The sequence below is a fragment of the Anabrus simplex genome, chromosome 12 (genome assembly GCF_040414725.1).
Source record: "Anabrus simplex isolate iqAnaSimp1 chromosome 12, ASM4041472v1, whole genome shotgun sequence".
NCBI classification, from domain to species: Eukaryota; Metazoa; Arthropoda; class Insecta; order Orthoptera; family Tettigoniidae; genus Anabrus; species Anabrus simplex.
The window spans coordinates 28,607,747-28,627,328 of record NC_090276.1 but is presented as its reverse complement, the minus strand read 5'-3'; the positions used below and the strand labels follow the sequence as shown (position 1 = coordinate 28,627,328).

Below are 19,582 nucleotides of genomic sequence, written 5' to 3'. Positions count from 1 at the left end.
GTTGGAAACATTCGCAAAAGATGGCTTATGTGAGAAAGGAGTGGATGGTTATCACGAGGGTATATCAGAGTGTATGTTAAAGTGTGGAAGTTGCTGTAATAGCACCTACATGGTGAGCATCAGCACCTTTTCTCCTAGCAAAAATAAAAGAGCATTGTTCATGCATCCTGTCGTTCACATTACCTTCCCAATTGACATATGGTAAATTGTATCACCTGGACGACTGCCCTAAATGCAGATTAGTAGCGATTGATTGATGATTGACAAATCCCACGTGCCCGGTCACCATGGTGATGAAAAGAAATGTGTAGGTGCCTAAAATGTTCAAATTGTAACTGTTAAATTCCAGTCTGAAGGCAACACAATATTTTCAAAATTTATTTTCACTCCAGAAATAACATATAGAAAATGAATTTTGTGTCATTTAAAAAACTCAACAATAAACTTTGTTCGTAGATCTTTTGTTGTTGTTGTTGTCGTCGTCTCTCTAGCGTATCTATAAAGACACAAATTATAAGGTTTAGAAGGGATTTTAAGAAATGGCTACAACAGAATGCTGACTTGAACCAATACGATCGTTCGGTATATCGCGTGACTGCTCGTAACTATTACCAGAACCTTCGGTTTTGGCCGATCTTGGTGCCAGATTTGCTTTGTTATGTTAATTATGTATTGCACTACTATGTAATAAGCACTGTTTGGGATTTAGTACATTTGTGCCGAGACCAGATTTGTGCCCATTAAATGAAGAGCCTACTGTAGTGAATGTGATTTTAAGAGTGATTAAGATGAAGTGAGAAATTTTTTCTTTTGCTAGTTGCTTTACGTCGCACCGACACAGATAGGTCTTATGGTGACGATGGGACAGGGAAGGGCTGGGAGTGGGAAGGAAGCGGCCGTGGCCTTAATTAAGGTACAGCCCCAGCATTTGCCTGGTGTGAAAATGGGAAACCACGGAAAACCATCTTCAGGGCTGCCGACAGTGGGGTTCGAACCTACTATCTCCCGAATACTGGATACTGGCCGCACTTAAGCGACTGCAGCTATCGAGCTCGGTAAGTGAGAAATCAAACTGGTAAATATTATAGAGGTGCCAGTTAGCAAATGGATTTTTATTTTTTATGTCTGGCGCCTAAGAAATGTTAGTGGCTTCTGAACATTTTTCTGATTTGCCCAGCCCTGTTGCAATCTGTAAATGTTAATAACAAATTAAAGGTTTTAAGGATCTGACTGGTATTGAACAAGGTGGATGCAGAATCATTTCCTTTCAAGGTTATTGCATGATCCCCGTTAGGATGTTGAAAATTGTAAGAAGCGAAATTTCCACTTCCAGAGCAACACATGGCCCTGAGGTTCACTCATACTACACCAAAAAAAGAGTACCAGGTCAATCCCCGGGCGTAAAGGTAACCTAACCACTCTACCCCACTAGTGACAAGGTTAAGAACAGTATTACCCTGTAGCTTTAATTCCTTCAAGGGCCTTATGGACTGTATGGAGACAGCTTTACTTCTTTTTTTAAAAAATTCATGTTGCCGCTTTTCAGCACAGGACTTAATTCAACCACAGACCCATACTAACTCTGATCAGAACCAAGCTTTAATTCAATGAACCGTCATTCCCCTCCTGCCAGCTACACTGTCTACAAAGGCTGTTTAGAATTACAAATTGTAGTCTTTTAATCCTCTCACTTGTATTCAATTGAATACAGACTTGTTACCATGTCGTCCTAGTGGAGAAGTGCCTTGTTGTCAGACCAGACAGCCCAAGCTCAATTACCTCTATTAAGGAGAGCAATTTTAGGTCTCGTCATGATATATTAAGGAATCAGAGAGGTAGAGATGAAGTTGGACAGTGTTATAAAAGTAAAACAGGGTATAAAGGATGTCATAATATCAACAGACATTTTCAAGGAAATGTAGAACCCTGAAATTCCATAGTGCCTTCTCAGGTCCTTCGGTGTTAGAATCTATCTCTCTGTAGTCTATAATCATCTAATGTAATTCCTTTACACAATGTAACTTTACCACATGTATCATCCTTTTTTCCCCCACCTGAGCCCCTAATGTTCACACACCTTGTATTTTTCCTGAATTTTCTTTTTTAATCGTATAAGCAGAAACAACTTTATTTTTAACTATTTGTTTTACGTCACACAACTCGAATATGTCTTATGGTGACAATGGAATACAACCAGTCTAGGACTGGGAAGGAAGCAACTGTGGCCTTAATTAAAGTACAGCTTCAGCAATTATCTGTTATGAAATGGGAAACTGTCTTCAGGGCTGCCGACAGTGGGGTTTGAACTCGCTCTCCCCCAAATTAAGCTCACAACTACATGACCTGAACCTTGAAGCCAACTCATTTGGTTCTACTTTTTCTGTAGCCATGCATTTTTCAAGAAACTCAACCACTCTTGCTTCATATGCTGCTGTTAACCACCTGAGCACCTGGTACAAAACATTAGTCATTCCTAGCAGAACGCTTCCAAGTTTACATTTTACAACAGACAGAGGTTACCATGGATGTAATCAATGCCCCACCCCCATGCAGGAGGTCCCAATCACATGAAGTTCCTTTCACAATGTAATTTGAAAAATTGACTGGGATGGATTTTTATCAACTATTTCGAGAAATTTCTGTCGGGTTTGAAACTAATCCCATCCTACTGTTACAACACCAATTTGAAGTGTAGTTAGTCTTTGTATACTCTCTGGATGGTCATACATGACACACCTGCATACATGGTCAATGCTTTCATAATGTCTATAGGAATATTCAAAATCATGGGCTTATTTTCTATCACTCCATCATATCTAGATTGAGGTCACTTCAGTAATCTGCTTGAAAATAACTAAAGCACATTACCTTGCTTGCTGTAACGTAATGTCTCAGGAGTTTTTTACAATTGGTTTTACGTCGCACCGACACAGATAGGTCTTATGGCAATGATGGGATAGGAGAGGGATAGAGTGGGAAGTAAGCAACAATGGTCTCATTTTCCTAGTATGCCACTTCAGTGACGCCTAGGTTATCTATAACAGCTGTTGACGGAGCTGTGGAGGATCAAACCAGCCTTTGGGCTGAACACGCAACATACCATCTTCAGGGCTCCAACAGTGGGGTTCGAACCCACTATATCCCGAATGCAAGCTCACAGCTGCGTGCCCCTAACTGTTCAGCCAACTCGCTTGAGTCTAGGTAGGATTTTTTGTTTTTTTTAACTCCCTAGGAGTGTGATATCTCTATCCGTCACCTTTTTTCAGGTCTAGATTTTCTTTCTTCCACTATTCATCAATCAGATCTTGAACCATCTTGTTTCCTAAGAATCTGAACTTATTCTCTCTTCCTCCCCCTCCCGCCCTTCCTTTTTCCCCCCTGCAACCATCCTTATTACAGCATGCCAGGGAAGTTTTCTGCAGCAAGCCTAGTTATGCTTTGCTGTTAGAAAAAGCAGTAAGTGCCAGCAGCAGCCAGAAAGAGTAATTGGCAAGGCAACAGCATATCGTATGTGAAGGGTAAGTACTACTGGGAACGTTACTAAAGAGTAAATAATGCTGTGTGCATGCATTTAGACAAAACAGGTGTAAAGAGTTTGTCCCCTCTCCTTACAGAACCGACAGTAAAGGGAATCATAGAGGAATTTGGAAGGGGAATCACAATCCAAAGATAGGAAATCAAAATTCTAAGATTTTGATAGTATTGTTTTCTTAGTCGAGTCCACAGAAGATCTGGAGGAAATGCTCAATAGTATGGACAAAGTCTTGGAGAAGGACCACCGGTATTAGATGAAAATAAATCCAGAAAAAAAAGTAATGGCCTCCTCAAGGTCTTGACGAAGGCAAAATACATTTTGCCGGGTGTTTGGAGGCTTGTGTGCTCAAATGATCCTTAGAGCTATGCCGGCGGGAGCACATGCTCCTGGTAGGGTCGCCCAAGCTGGACAGGCTTAAGGTGATGATCCAGACTAAGAGTGATACCCTGGTCCTCCAGGCTGGGAGTTGGGTGTAGGGTTAACTCCCCTACCTCATAAAAAGACAAATGTTATGGATACCTTAAGACATACTACAGGAAAAGCGGTTAACTTGGTGACGACCCGGCGAGAAAAACTGCTTAAGAGAAGAAAAAATTATACTATAGTAGCAACGTGTAATATAAGGACTTTAGAGAATGACCTTAGAAAGATGCTGGAGAAGGAAGGCTGAGGACAGGGACGAATAGAGGTGATTAAGGAGGCCAAGGACCTACATGGACTGTAGCACTGACCAGTAAGTAAGTAAGTAAGTAAGTAAGTAAGTAAGTAAGTAAGTAAGTAAGAAAGAGGTAATGGAGCGTAGTCTTACAGAGTTAGGTGATGCAGGAAATATTAGATCAGGATGAACTCTTAAAGGAAGCAGATTAATATTGATACTAGGGTAGTAGAATAATTATGACAGACCTAAGGAATACCTTTCTTAAACTTTGAGGAAAGGATTGGGAAACAACTTCATCAACTCTCCAGCCGTTGCCTTAGCATACCCAGTTGCAGATACTGTAGCCCAGTATGGATTGACAGTGACTGCACAAAGAAGGTCGATACTCAACTGAATGAGACAATGAAGGTTATATCATGAACCAGGCCCACACCTCTGTAATGGTTATCAATTTTATGAAACATACCACCTCCTTGGTTCTGAATGGCACTGACAAAACGACGACTCAAATGTTGTGAGAACTTCTCTTTCCAATACACCAGGACTGCACACATCAGAATTTTTTTTTTTTTTGCTAGGGGCTTTATGTCGCACCGACACAGATAGGTGTTATGGCGACGAACATCAGAATCTCATGGTAAAGGTATGAAAACCCTCCTGGTTACTGGGTGAGAGACTGACTGGAGAACAACTTAATTTGAATAAAGAACACTTTGTTTCTTTCTTTCCTGAACTGTCCATCATGTTGATTTTGGGGATATTGGTACTTTTTGAAACAGTTTTCTGGAGACCTGTGTCGAAGCTGAGCTGAAATGGTTTGGTTATATAAAAAAAATGGACCCAAAACGAACAGCTAGAGTGTGGTTTGAGAAGGACCTTGAAGGCAAAAGATCAAGAGGTCAGCCAAGAAAGAGATGGATCGATCAGATTAGAAATGATCTTGCTGGACGAGGTTTGGATCTGTAGCAGGTTATAGAAGAAGACATCTACATGGAGAGAAGTAAATGGAGATAATTCATTCACTGCACCCGGGAAACCAGGGCTGGTTCAAAATGATGATGATGCTACAACAACTGGCTCACTTCTAATCCCAAAAATCTTGATTTAAACTTCGATCTAGTAGAAGCATCCTTCTGGTTTCAACCCACCTAGGAAGATGCAGACATTACTAAAATGAATATGAACGCAGCATCGTTGATACCAGTGGTGGAAACGTAAGTTCAAGGTATCTGAAAACCCTTTATGTGATTGTGGTAACATGCCTCAGATGATTCTCCATACAGCCATGGACAGCCCACTTCAAAAATGTAATGGAACAATACTGATCGTCCATGAGACCACGGACAAAGCAGAGCAGTAGTTAAAAATACTGGACACAAATCTGTGACAATTTGTAGTTTCTACTGATCAGGGACCTAATCCGTCTTTTTTAAATGTACATATGTTGTAAATTTTTTTTTGCTAGTGGCTTTACATCGCACCGACACGGACAGGTCTTATGGCGATGATGGGATAGGAAAGGGCTACGAGTGGGAAGGAAGTGCCCGTGGCCTTAAATAAGGTACAGCCCCATTTGCCTGGTGTGAAAATGGGAAACCATGGAAAAACATCTTCAGGGCTGCCGATAGTGGGATTCGAACCCATTATTTCTTGGATGCAAGCTCACAGCTGCGCACCCCTAACCACACAGCCAACTCGCCCGGTGTTTCTAAATAATACATCATTTAATTTTTATCCCTATGTCATGTGAAGTAAAACAAAAATGACGTCACTCTGCTATCAGCACCTTTACTACATTCTAGCCTTCTTTCATAATCATGTTTTTGTCTCCTTTAATGTAGGCCCATTTCTCTTTCTTCTTATATTCTTAAAATGTCTGTTTTCAGAGCTGTTCATCATGCCTATTTTGGGGATAGAGGTACTTTCTGAAACAGTATTCTAGACCCGGTTATCTCGTACATGTTTTACAATGAAAAACCATTTCACTTTCACTCAGACAACCACATAAAACATGTCTTGTCTGGATTGGACACATGCTGCGACATGAAGGCTTGCTATGGAACAAAGGTAGGCTGAAGGGGAAGAAACAAGAAGAAAGGCCACATCACACTTTTATAGATCAACTAAAACAAGTAGTATGAGTTCACACATTTGGACAACTAAAGGAAAGGACGGCAGCTAATAACACTAACCGTTACGTTACGAAGGCAGACGAAAGAGCAAGTGAACAGTATGTATTACCCTCCTGTTTTTTTTTTCCTTATTCAGTATGATACTTCTCGCAATACACACAAGTGCGAAACGCTTAAATAAAATAGGAATTTTAAACAGCAACCCAGAATGTAAAGCGGGCAAGAAGGAGATATAATTTACCTATCATACTGTATAATCAGTGCATATGAGACAAGGCCGGCATGAGGTAAAATGTATTTTGGAATATAATACCAAACGAAATGAATCGAACACTGACTCGTTACTATGACTTCATACTTTATGCAGGAATAAGAGACTGATGTTAATTCTAAACAGAGTAGTACAATAAGCCTATAGCTCGCAGTGCTTCCAGAGCAATTCTGATGGATCCATTGTCACACATTTTTTTTAAAAGATCTATTTTAAAAGCTTCTAATAACTTCTCACAAATATTCATTACAAAAATTAATAACAATTCCATCACGGAATTTTTGAGAATCACAGCAACTATATCAAGTTTATTTTCCTTTGAATTTCTTAAAAATGTGTGTAAGATTATCAGAGGTGCCAACTCTTGAAGCAGGTTGTCAGTAAATTCCCCCACCCGAACGAACCGTCAGAAAATTTTTGAGTCAAATCCAAAGCATCCTCCTGCCCTACTCGATAATGACACGCCCTTTGCTCTTCCAACAGCTATTTATTCTTAAGTATATATTTCACAATAAAATTTACCGAGCGAGTTGGCCGTGCGGTTAGAGGCGCACAGCTGTGAGCTTGCATTCGGGAGATAGTGGGTTCAAACCCCAGCCCTGAAGATGATTTTCCATGATTTCCCATTTTCACATCAAGCAAATGCTGGGTCTGTACCTTAATTAAGGCCGTGGCCGTTTGCTTTCCACTCCTGGCCCTTTCCTATCCCATCGTCGTCATATGTAGAGCCTTGCACCGATATACAAAATATTATCCGCATCCGCGAATGGTTATCTGCGGATATTGTACATATTTAACTACAATACAGAAAAATTTGCACATTCTGTGATAAAATCTTTGTAGCTGGTTTCGCACCCAGCAGCTGCTTTTCAGTGCAGGTTTTCTTGAAGCATCCTTCCTCCCTGTGATGATATCTTCGTCCAGTGTAGATGTGCTTAATGTAGACCTGAATCATGTCTGATTTTTCCTATCACACTCAAAACTCTTTCTGTGGAGAGTTACTGTCAGGTGCACTTACAACACTGCTTAAGGTTTTAGAGTGGAGAAGAGCAGAATAGATTCACAAAACTCACTACACTCATGGGTAGCAGAAGGAAGTGATGATCAAGTATAGTTGTCAACCACAAGCACTGAAATGAGGAGGATTGAGCAGTAATTCTCCTAAGAATGGAACAATTTCCTTTTTTTTTTTTTTTGTAGAAAAATTATTTTTTGGGATAATATTGCTTTTCTTTAATAACCTTAATACCATAATCATGAAGTGAAATTCATAATAATTACAGACAATCCATAATAGATGGCACCTCTGGATTATAAATCTAAAACAACCAAGAGGCGATGCTGTTAATATGATGAATTTTCAAGGACTTCCATTATGGAGCAGAAGAAGAAAAGAATACTTTTGACTCACATAAAACAAGGTCTGTACAATATATGAAATACAAGGCTACAGTTAAGGAAAGAAAACAAACCAGGAAACTATTGGAAGTTTATTCATGATCACATATTACTTTATTCAGGCTTTACGAGTAGGAATTAAATTTGCGGAGATAATAAGGACGAAGTGTTAGTCTCGCACCACTTCTCATACATTCCATTCATTCCATACTACATATTTTTCATAACAATTGACAAACCAGGAACAGTACATGATCTAAAACATCAATCACACAGCAGATACACCACAGAATATTGCAAGAAGTCCACTTTCACTACTTTCATAATAAATAAGTAATATTTTTAACTGCAAATTAAGTATAAGAGAAATAAATAAGACTATCTGAATGTCCAGTAGAGAGGTTATTAAAAAATGAAACTATCCCACTTACCCGTAAGAATGTTTAATGACACTAGTGTCTTTATCCAAAGAGGTAGATGTGAAGCAGTACCCGTCCGACACACATGTGTGGTTGTTATCTTTGCAATTTTCGCAGTAACATAATAGTCCTAGAAAAGAAATGGAAGGATTAATACCTAGTGTTTTTAAAATGAATCCCACGACAAATATCACAAAAATCATGTTGTAAGATACCTTTACTGTTTAAACTTTATTCAGACAGAATATTTAAGAAAGCTTTTCATGAACAACTTTTCTTAAGATAAAGTCAATGTCTGAAATACAAATCTAAATTTGAAGCTCAGACAAACAATGCTAAGAACTACATCTGGTCAGTGTTGTCAAAGAGGCGTGGACACTAAAATCAGTGGCAATCAGCTGGACAGAAGGAGAAATGTGGCTTAAAAAGAGAAGGCTTTGTATTCAGCGGACAGCTCAAAAATCCAATGTTAAACAGGAATTCCTAAATGTAGAAAATTTGCATATGTACGACATACAATGGGTCAAAAATTACAATACAATAGTTGAGGAGGTCGAAAAAAAAAAAAACAAATGTGACAAGTCATGGTCAAAGACATAGTTACTGTCCACAGTGAGATGAATAAAAACGAAACATGGCAGAATTAGGAAAAAAAAACATAAGCACTACAAAAGACGTAAACAACACACTAGCAACGTTATCTCAAATAAGTATTCAACTGCAATACTTTTGGCATCATATTTGTGACCTCGATAACGTTCCTAGTTCTTCGTGGGGCCTCCTTTTTGCTTAATAATTTCCTGGAATCTTCAAGGATTGGACTTCACCAAGGGTTCTGTAATTTCACGTGTGATTTTCCGCCATTCTTCCATCAAAAGATGCTTCTAGTAACTTTTGCTGGAGATGTGATATTTTCTAATGTTTTCTTCGACAATATGCCATAAATTCCCGATAGGATTTATGTCCGGCGATTGGGAAGGGGTCACCATCCAACATGCGGTGTTGTGCAACAACCACAGCTTCATGTTGTGTGCGGTGTGTTTGAGATTGTTGTCCTGAGTGAAGATATAATCATTCAGAAGATGCAACTGCTGCAAACTGTTGGGCAAGTGGGCCTTTAAAATATAGTACATGTGGTCCATGTTGCCATCAATGAAACACAAATCCCCTACACTGCTGGCCCACGCCATTACTGACCCCCCCCACCGTGTTTTGTTGTAGCAGTCAAGATTTTGCTCCTCTAGTTCACCGTTCCTTTTCCTCCACACAGTCACTCCTCCGTCCAATTTAAACACATTAAATTTGATTTCGTCGGTGAAGAGAAACTTTTGCCACATCTCATGTGTATTTTGTACAACACGGATTTCCTGGAACCTGTAAATGATGCTCTTCACTGTATCTATCGGACTCTAGTATTTCACTAATTTATTTAAATGTTTTCCCCTTGCGATACAACCTCACTGTTAATTTGCATTTTTCTTCCGTTGGTTCCTTCTGTTTACGTCCCATTGCTGCTCCACTCACTTTAACCACTCTGCATCTCTGTCCTATACCATGATGACACTTCTCCACGACAAGCTGTTGTGCAACTGCGGGTCCCTGGTCTTCCCGTAGTCCTGCGTTGAATGCTTTTTTTACAACTAGCTTTAAGTCGCACCAACACTGATAGGTCTTCATGTGACGATGGGATAGGAAAGGCCTAGGAGTAGGAAGGAAGCAGCTGTGGCCTTCATTAAGGTTCAGCCCCAGCATTTGCCCAGTGTGAAAATAGGTAACCACGGAAAATCATCTTCAGGGCTGCCGACATTGGGGTTCGAACCCACTATCTCCCAGATGCAAGCTCACAGCTGGGCACCCCTAACCGCACGGCCAACACGCCCGGAGCATTGAATACTTGTTTGACGGACGGGCCTATCACACTTAGTCTCCTGGTGGGAAACTGGGCAAGTGATTAAAGCTGGTAACTTGCCCGATGTCCATTTGTCTGTCAGCCTGCAGTTTGAATATTTTTCCTGTCTCGTGTGTTGTAGCTACGGCAGTTGAATACTTTTTTGACTTACTGTATACTAATCGGTACAGACTTCTGAAGTTAATCCTACAAGGGAAAACAGAAGGTAGTACAGGCACTGGAAAAGGACAAGCATCCTGACTGCAAAACATTCAAGACTGGACAGGTATATGAAGTACTCAAAAGCTATACATGCCTTGGAGAAAACAAATGAATATGCCAGATTAAGAGAGTGATTAAGATAAATTCAAGAAAAGATACTATGCCAAGAATTGAAACTAATTTCCATGTTTGGGGGTCAGAAAGAAAGAAAGAAAGAAAGAAAGAAAGAAAAAGAAAGAGGTACAAGATAAAATAATTTTTACTCAACTTTAATTACCTTAGAATTTTTAAACTGAACGAATAATAATAATAATAATAATAATAATAATAATAATAATAATAATAATAATAATAATAATATTATTATTTGTTTTATGTCCCACTAACTACTATTTTACTGTTTTCGGAGACGCCTTAAACTGAACGACCAGTTCCCTCAACCATTGATTGAGCAGGTTTCATTCTCTCAAACTCATTCTCTAATATAGTTCAAACTATCTCCAAATAAGAGAGAATTCCACAGAATTTTAAACAATTCGATGTGCAAGTACACTATGTTTTCTATGCAACAGATACAGGTAGACGTCAATGTAGGACAGCTGCTGAACTTGCTCAGTGCAATGCTGCCAGTTGAGTGTTTGATCCCTGAGCTTTATCCCCTCCTTATATTTTGGAAGATTTTATGTTTTACCATTCTGCCTTCTCTTTTAGCACATATCTTTTCATTCTTTCACCTACTTCTTCCTTTAGTTCTTCTGTGTAGAATTTTTTCTTCTTTACTGGCTCCTTCTCTCTCTCTCTCTCTCTCTCTCTCTCTCTCCTGAAACTGCTTGATTTTTTTTTTGTCCAAATCTATCTCTGTCTGCTGTGTTCCTTCACCATAATTTTGGCTGAGTCAATTCTCACTTCCTGAAACCATTTGGACTCTGTTCCCCACTGTCCAAAAAGCTCTAAGGTTCATTTTGTCAGCCAGTTCCGGTCCATCCTAGTGTACATATAAGAGAGTCTGTCTCTTCCTCATCAATTCAAACCACTCCTATCTTCTGGTAAAATTCCTTGCAGGGTTAAGTCTCCTATCTCTATGTTTCATAACTGAGCCAAATGATGATGATGATGATGATGATGATGATGATAGCTTCACACATCAATGTACAGTCGAAGTTGCCAAATGTCACAGGGACTGCAGACTAACCAGGGACTTAAGTTCCAGAAATGCCACGTGAGAGGCATGAATGCAAGCAGATAGCTACGTGATCCAAACTACGAAGCCACTTGCTTGGTTATGCAGCTGATCTGAAAGTGCCTGGGTCTTTGACATCAAACATTAATTGGAGGTTATTCTCATTTCCCCAGTAGGAAAAACAGTTCTTCATTTTGATTATTCTCATGAAAAATCTAGTCAACATGATGGCTGTTGAAGTCCCCCATATTACTGCTGAGTGGGGCTGTATTTGCAGAACATACGGGGGTCAATGAACTGCTGGTAGTTTGTAATGTTTACCATTGCTATTTCCCTAATATCCACAACAATCCTGTGTATATTACTGTTTGATAACCAAGAGCACATCATCAATGTCATTTCTTGCATAACTCGCACAGCCATAAATTCAGTGGTATGTTTACCATGTAACGTCATATCATCTAGGAATTTGCAATCTTGTTCTTGCCTGTTCGTCATTTGCAACGTAAGACAATTAGACAAGGAGTACACTGACATTATAATTCTACAGGATTTCTGAGAGGTAACGTTCTTTAGATCTACTTATGCCTTTCACATTCAGTTGGATGTGGAGATTTTAACTACTAATAACCATATAATGTCTTATCTGAATTGTCACCATAGTGGTCTTCAGTTCAGAGGGTCTTAGGTTCATTCTCACCCAGGTCAGAGACTTAAATAGTTAATTCCCTGGGGATATGGACTGGGTGTTTGTACTGCCCCAAATGTCCCTGCAACTTAAACATAACACATACTACGCATGAAGGTATGTCAAACCCTTGTACAATTTCTTTACAGGGTCAGGTATGAAATGAATGACATGAGGTAATATGATGGTGCAACAGAAGAGGGTGAAAACTGCTGCCAGCACATAGCTTATTCCAGTCGAACAGGACCAAGGGGTCTACTCAAGGCTTAACATCCCTGTCCGATGATGAAATCACCATCAACATCATATGCCGTCACTCCATATGAACTGCAGAGAAGTTTGGAAGTGAATCCAGGTTTTTTTTCCACCAACGGGACTCGAACCGGCTAACCATGGTGTCAGATGATACAGGCTTTACGCCTTTAAGATTATGGCCACCAGGCGGGCATACCATACACACTATGCTCTCCCACAATGATACGCAGGTTCCCATACAATGGAGATATTGTCCACCCTCACTGGAAGGTCTGCCTTACAAAGGCTGCACCAGGCTAACAATTACTACAAAAACATTTTTTTAACCTAATAATTGTATTCTGAGATGCTAGCCCCCCATTTTTTTTTTCTTTTCTTTTCAATTTTCCTATTCAGTCCTTTATGAAACCAGCAAAAAGTCATAAAATAAAACTACGCTAAGCCAGTCACAAGCTGTGAGGAAGTTAATTCAGCCTGATAAGGAGAAAATAAAGAAAAGAGAAAAAGATAACATATCCACACTAAATTAGAATATGAATGAAATACAACAGAAGTTGTTAAGATGTTCTCACTTCATATGTACACTGCTTCTCTTAGGTATACTGACCGGGGACTTGATAAGCATGTGGCATAGTCCGTGGCCTCTCACCAAGACAGTCCCAGTTCGAATCCCAGCTAATGCACGTAGGACTTTTGAAACAAACAGTCAGGTCCCAGTGATTTGGATTTCATGTAAAAGAGGAACCCCAGTGGCAATGGTCACAATATCAACAGTCATGAAAACTCCAAGCTTGCTTTTGCTTAGGTCCCTTGAACCCTCCTGTATGAGCTTGTGCAAATAATCCTGTTTTAAATGCTGTCTTGGTTCTTCTTCTTCTTATTTCCTCAATTCCTCGGGTTTGGAACAATAAGTAGATAAAAGTACATTTCTGTCCTCATCCCGTGACAGTGCAGGTCTTTCGAGGCATGCCAATCTATAAATTTTTGCCAGAACTAGAACAGCAGTAGACTCGAAGGAAATCATATGAAATTTCTTGACTACATAAAATCAAAAAGAGACAAAAAATAGAATGAGGAAATTTGCCAACACCGAGCTCGATAGCTGCAGTCTCTTAAGGGCGGCCAGTATCCAGTATTTGGAAGATAGCGGGTTCGAACCCCACTGTTGGCAGCCCTGAAGATGGCTTTCCATGGTTTCCCATTTTTCCAATGCCGGGACTGTATAAGGCCATGGCCGCTTCCTTCCCAATGTTACGATTTGTGGGTGTACATGGAATCAAACACGTTTCAATATGCAGCAATTCGTAGAAGGTACCGATCCACATGACGTAATAATTATTTAAAGATATATTGGCAAACTATCCCATAAGAAACAGGCTGGGACCAATGAGAGGTTAGTGGAAGAAATAAGAATAATAATAATAAAGTTTAACCAAGACTATATATTCTTTCTACTTGAAAGATAATCAGAACAAAACTCAACATTCCATAACATGGTACAGTATAAGAACAATATTTTGAATAGAAATAATGTATTTACAAGAAACCCCTAGACCATTTACAAAATGTTATATTAGTTGAGGCATTCAAAAGGACATAGCAAACTGGAAGCCTCAACGGAACGAGATAAATGAACACAAATGAACAAGAAGAAAAGGAGGGCAACAGAGAGGGATAAGGACGGGATCACAACTGTGGGAGTCACCCAAGCAAATTAAGATACAGAGTACAAAGTCAGTTCATAGTAGGGTTGCCGAGTTCAGGCCTCATACTCAATCATTCAAAGCTCTTGAGTATATTGATTATTTTGATGCCATTATTTTGTTAAAAAGGAACACACATGTAAACTGAAACTGGCCATGAAGACGAAGGTAAAATTTAGGCTCTGATTGCCACAGTCCACTAGGCAAATAATAATGATAATAAATAAAGCACTCTGTTGCTCACCCAATGTACTAAAAAATAAAACAGAGTTTCCCAGCAGAATACTGAGAACCCGTTGGACGACCCTCCAACCTCAATCGGTATCAGCGCTGGACCGAAGACCGAGGGGTCAGGGGACGAATTTATAGCGCCGCAGGAAGTTCATGAAGGAAGCGCAGATAGCTTTGAGAAAGAGCAGATGGTGACGTAGCGAGTGACGTAACCAGGTGGTAGTTCAGTATGCAGCGAGATGTCCAGTAGGTTGGGCGCTAAGCGAGGCCGCAGTGAATGTACAAGGTTGATTACATGACTGTTGGTAGCGACGAGTAGAGTAAGAGCAACCGTCACTTGGTGAGTGGCCGTTACACCACTCCCAGCCCTTTCCTATCCCATCAACACCACAAGACCTATCTGTGACAGTGCGACGTAAAACAACTTGTAAAAAGAAAAAAACTGCCAACAGGTTGATATGGTAAGGAGTTTGCGGACACATTAGAAATGGGTAGACTGAAGTTGCATGGTCATACGAAAAGAATGACCCATAATAAGACTCTAAACATGTATTTTGATCAGAATGTCCCAGGCTAAATGCCACAAGGAAGGCCTAGAGACATTTGGGAAAACCAAATCTCAAGGGAATTAGCCAAGAGAGGAACAGGACGGCAACCAAAATTGGAACAGCAAATATGGTTGGATCAAAAGAATTTGAAGAAGCTCATTTATACCAATACCCAGAGTGACTAAGCAGAGAAATAATAATAATAATAATAATAATAATAATAATAATAATAATAATAATAATAATAATCATCATCATCATTTCCCTTTATCCAGCTGTAGCCAGGTAGGGGCAAATATAGTTCCTCTCCACTTTCTTCGGTCTTTCCACGGCTCCTCCTCCAACAATGTGTCCCAGTCCAGGTTTCTTTCTATAATACTGCGTTGGACTGTGTCCTATCTCAATCATGGTCATCCACGGCCTTTCCTTCCTTGCATTTGCATTTCCATCACCTTTTATGGCATTCTTTCATCACTCATTCGCTTTACGTACCCAAATCATCCTACAATACCAATATAAATGGTATGTTATTGGACATCAAATTTTCCAGCTAACTCATTCCTGGTTGCCAGCGTTTCGCCCTCGTGTGCTAGGTTGGGCTCATCAGTTGGTACCTAGCACAGCTACCAAGATGCTGGCTAGAGCATGAGGAATGAGTTAGCTGGAAAATTTATAATGTCCAATAACGGACCATTTATATTGGTATTATAAATTGACTTATTCGGGACAAATATTTCAGATTCCCTATGGCAGGGATGGCGAACCTTTTCCAACTAGTATGCCATTTTAACTCTGGTTTATTATTCTCATCTGTTGACTGTGCCACTTGTTTTTTTTAATTTCCATTACAGGATGTCTACAACATGCAACCCCCCCCCGCGACTTCCTTTCTAAATACCAGATTATGTTTCATAATATGTTATTTATTTATTCATTTAACTGATTCATTTATTTATTTATTTATTATACATATATCTTGTAAATACATTTGATTGCATGTTCCGTGGGTCTGCACCCCATTTATGGCCACGGCGTTTTCCCCACTCCTAAGCCTCTCCTATCCCATCGTCGTCACAAGACATATCTGTGTTGGTGCACGTAAAACAAATTGTAAAAAAATTTAGATATAAAAATCTTCACTTCACTTCACTTCCTCCATTAGCTTCATTATCTTTCCATGTTGTAGTTTGTACGCTCAACAATTGAACTAATTCCTCCTTCATCAAATTTCCATAAGGAAGAAAAAAAACAACAGCCATCCTTGTTTGTAAGGTCACATTCATGCTTTCATCAAAACATACTGCATACATGTGGGAGTTATCCAAATTAGCTTTCAACTGCTCCGAAACTTCTTCACTCATTTTTATTATTCTATCTTTGACAGCAGTTCAGCTGGGTGGCATTCCTTTAATTCTGTTAATTATTAGTTGTTTGTTAGGGAAATTTTCAAATAATGTGTCGAACGTCAATTAGAAACTTTCTTTCAACAACTCACCGTCAGAAATCTGTATCCCATGCATGTTGTACTATGCAGTGAGACAGATAGAAACAGGTGATACAAAAGAACTAGTTTGTTTTGTGTAATGTTGGATATTTTGTGAAACAAACCCTCTTCTTTCTTCATTTGAAATGGAACAAACATTTGAATAACCAGTCTCGAAATTGCGCTTTACATTAAATGTGGGGGATAAAATTGTTTTCGAACACAGGCAAAACATCATTTTATCAGTCCGAATTCCCTTGGCCAGAGTTCTTGAAAAAATATGGTCACCGCCTTTGTTAAGTTTCTGTTCATTTTGGCACCGAAAAGAGTTTGCGACGTCCGTATACAAAACCACCAGAAAACGACACTATCTCACTTGACTTCCGGACCTATGAGCGTAGCAGTTGCCATATTGCACGTCCGAATGGAATTAGTATTGAGATTTTCGATATTTATTTCTTACACGTGAAACACTATAGTACAAGACTGTAGTACAAGACGTATATATAAAATATTATGTTCATGTGGCGTGCCACCGAAATCATGTTCGCGTGTCACTAGGTGGTATAGGTTCGCCATCCCTGCCCTATGGGAATCAACATCTATATCATCTGATAGCCAAGCAGGCATCAATTTTTGGTACAGAGACAGTCTCTCATAGTGCATTGGCACTGCTGGTGGCTCAAAGTAGCCTACGCAGTGGCCTCCACGGTATGCACTAGCCAAAGTCTTGGTAGGTGTGCTAGGTACCAACTGATGAGCCCAACCTAGCACACGAGGGCGAAATGCTGGCAACCAGGAATGAGTTAGCTGGAAAATTTATAATGTCCAATAATGGACCATTTATATTGGTACTGGATACTGGCCGCACTTAAGCAACTCCAGCTATCGAGCTCGGTAACATGTTTATTGTGAGGTGATCGCCCTATCATGTTGCATAACAACGCATGTCATATTGCAAACAATGTCAAGCTCTTATTGCAACGGTGGCATTGAGAGGTCTTGGGACACCCTCTGTACTCACCAGATACGAGTCCTTGTGACTTTGACTTGTTTCCAAAGTTGAAGGAACCCCTACGAGGCCGCCGATTTCCTAATACTCTGCACAGTAGGGTGCTCCGTCCCTGTCATCAACAGAGAATGCCTTGCCAACGGTCCCCAACGGCTTCCCAACATATGGCAAAAGGTAACAGACTTTGCGGGCGACTATACTGAAGGAGTGTAATGCAATTGTACTTGTGAGTTCATTAAACATTGTGTTCTATCAATATTGCCACCATTTTATTTACAGTCCTCGTAAAAATGGTCATCAGGGAATAGAGATCGAGAATAAAACAGACTGAGACTCTGAATGGGATACAGATTGGTTGTGGAAGAAATGTGCTCATGTTCAAGTCTCTAGCCTTCACGAACACTATCATACTTCTGGAGGACAACCGCTGCATGGTCACAAAACAGGCTAAAGAATTACTAAACGCGGCTGCAAGAACTGGGTAAGAATTTCCTTTGAACCTACGGACTAGAACAAAGTGGATCCTAGGAGGAGAAATGAAACTAAATTTTGGGAAATTTATTGTGTTTAGAGTGCCAGCCCCGTGGTGTAGGGGTAGTGTGTTAGCCTCTTACACGGAGGCCCCAGATTCGATTCCCGACCAGGTCAGGGATTTGTACCTGGACCTGAGGGCTGGTTCGAGGTCCACTAAGCTTAAGTGATTATAATTAAGGAGCTCTCTAATTGTGAAATAGCAGCCCCGGTCTAGAAAGCCAGGAATAACAGCCGAGAGGGTCCATCATATGATACAGATGTTGATTCCCATACGGAATCTGAAATTTTTTGTCCGGAATGAGTAAATTTATAATACCAATATAAATGGCCATCTGATGGCCAAGCATGGGGTTGTGCTATGGGGTTTGGTTTGGTTCAGTGTGTTTAGAAATTTAGATACCTAAAAAAAATTCTCGCCTCCAATGGCAGACAAAAGGGTGAAGAACAGACAATGCCATGAAATTTACAATTCGAAGTCCAACTTCATTCAAGCCAAATTCAAGCATTATTGTGCGGTGATCAGAAAAGAGTTTGTCTATGCAGCAGAAATCCTGTCATGGGTGACAGATCCAGTCAGCAGTGTTCTCCCTAGGACCTTTCTAATGGGCGCACCGCCCACCCGTTATCACTGACCGCCTGGCTATCAAAACCTAGATATCTGCTAGTTACATAATATTTCAAGTTGCTTTACGTCGCACCGACACAGATGGTCTTATGGCGACGATGGGATAGGAAAGTGCTAGAAGTGGGAAGAAAGCGGCCATGGCCTTAATTAAGGTACAGCCCCGGCATTTACCTGGTGTGAAAATGGGAAACCACGGAAACCATCTTCAGTTCTGCCGACAGTATGGTTCGAACCCACCATTTCCCGAATGCAAGCTCACAGCTGCGCGCTCCTAACTCATTCGGTTTATGTAATATTAATACATATTTCAGTCATTGAAAACCTACAACCTGTTTTCCAGTCAGTGACCAGGTCAGGGATGGAATGAATGAAGCCCCATCTTGCGACGAGGATAGGAATTGTGCCGGCTGCCAAAGCCTGTCGCACTCCTCTGGGGCAATGATTAAGGACTGACAGATGAAATGAAATGATAGTGGAGTATGTTGCTGGATTGAAAGATGACAGGGAAAACCGGAGTACCCGGAGAATAACCTGTTCCGCCTCCGCTTTGTCCAGCATAAACCTCACATGGAGTGTCCAGGATTTGAACCACGGAACCCAGAGGTGAGAGGCCGGCACGCTGCCATCTGAGCTACAGAGGTTACACATATTTCAGTCATATGTTCCAAATTAAAATGTAAACACTGTAAAACTGTTTATTTAAATGAAAAATCTTTGTTACTGTCAGCATAATTGCGCGAGTTACATCGGAGTTCAGCTTATCCCGTAGAGAGTGGTGTCTGGATTAGCGTGGAATCGCA

The 19,582-nt window shown here is 40.2% G+C and overlaps 1 protein-coding gene across 2 annotated transcripts in view; it reads right to left on the bottom strand.

The window, feature by feature from the left end:
* The window catches only part of babo (TGF-beta receptor type-1 babo), a 115,706-nt gene that overhangs the window by 80,575 nt on the left and 15,549 nt on the right, over positions 1-19,582 (bottom strand). For both annotated transcript variants that reach the window (XM_067156612.2, XM_067156613.2), the window contains exon 2: positions 8,426-8,543. In XM_067156612.2, the coding sequence (XP_067012713.2) occupies positions 8,426-8,543 (118 nt within the window). The remainder of the gene's footprint in view (positions 1-8,425; positions 8,544-19,582) is intronic.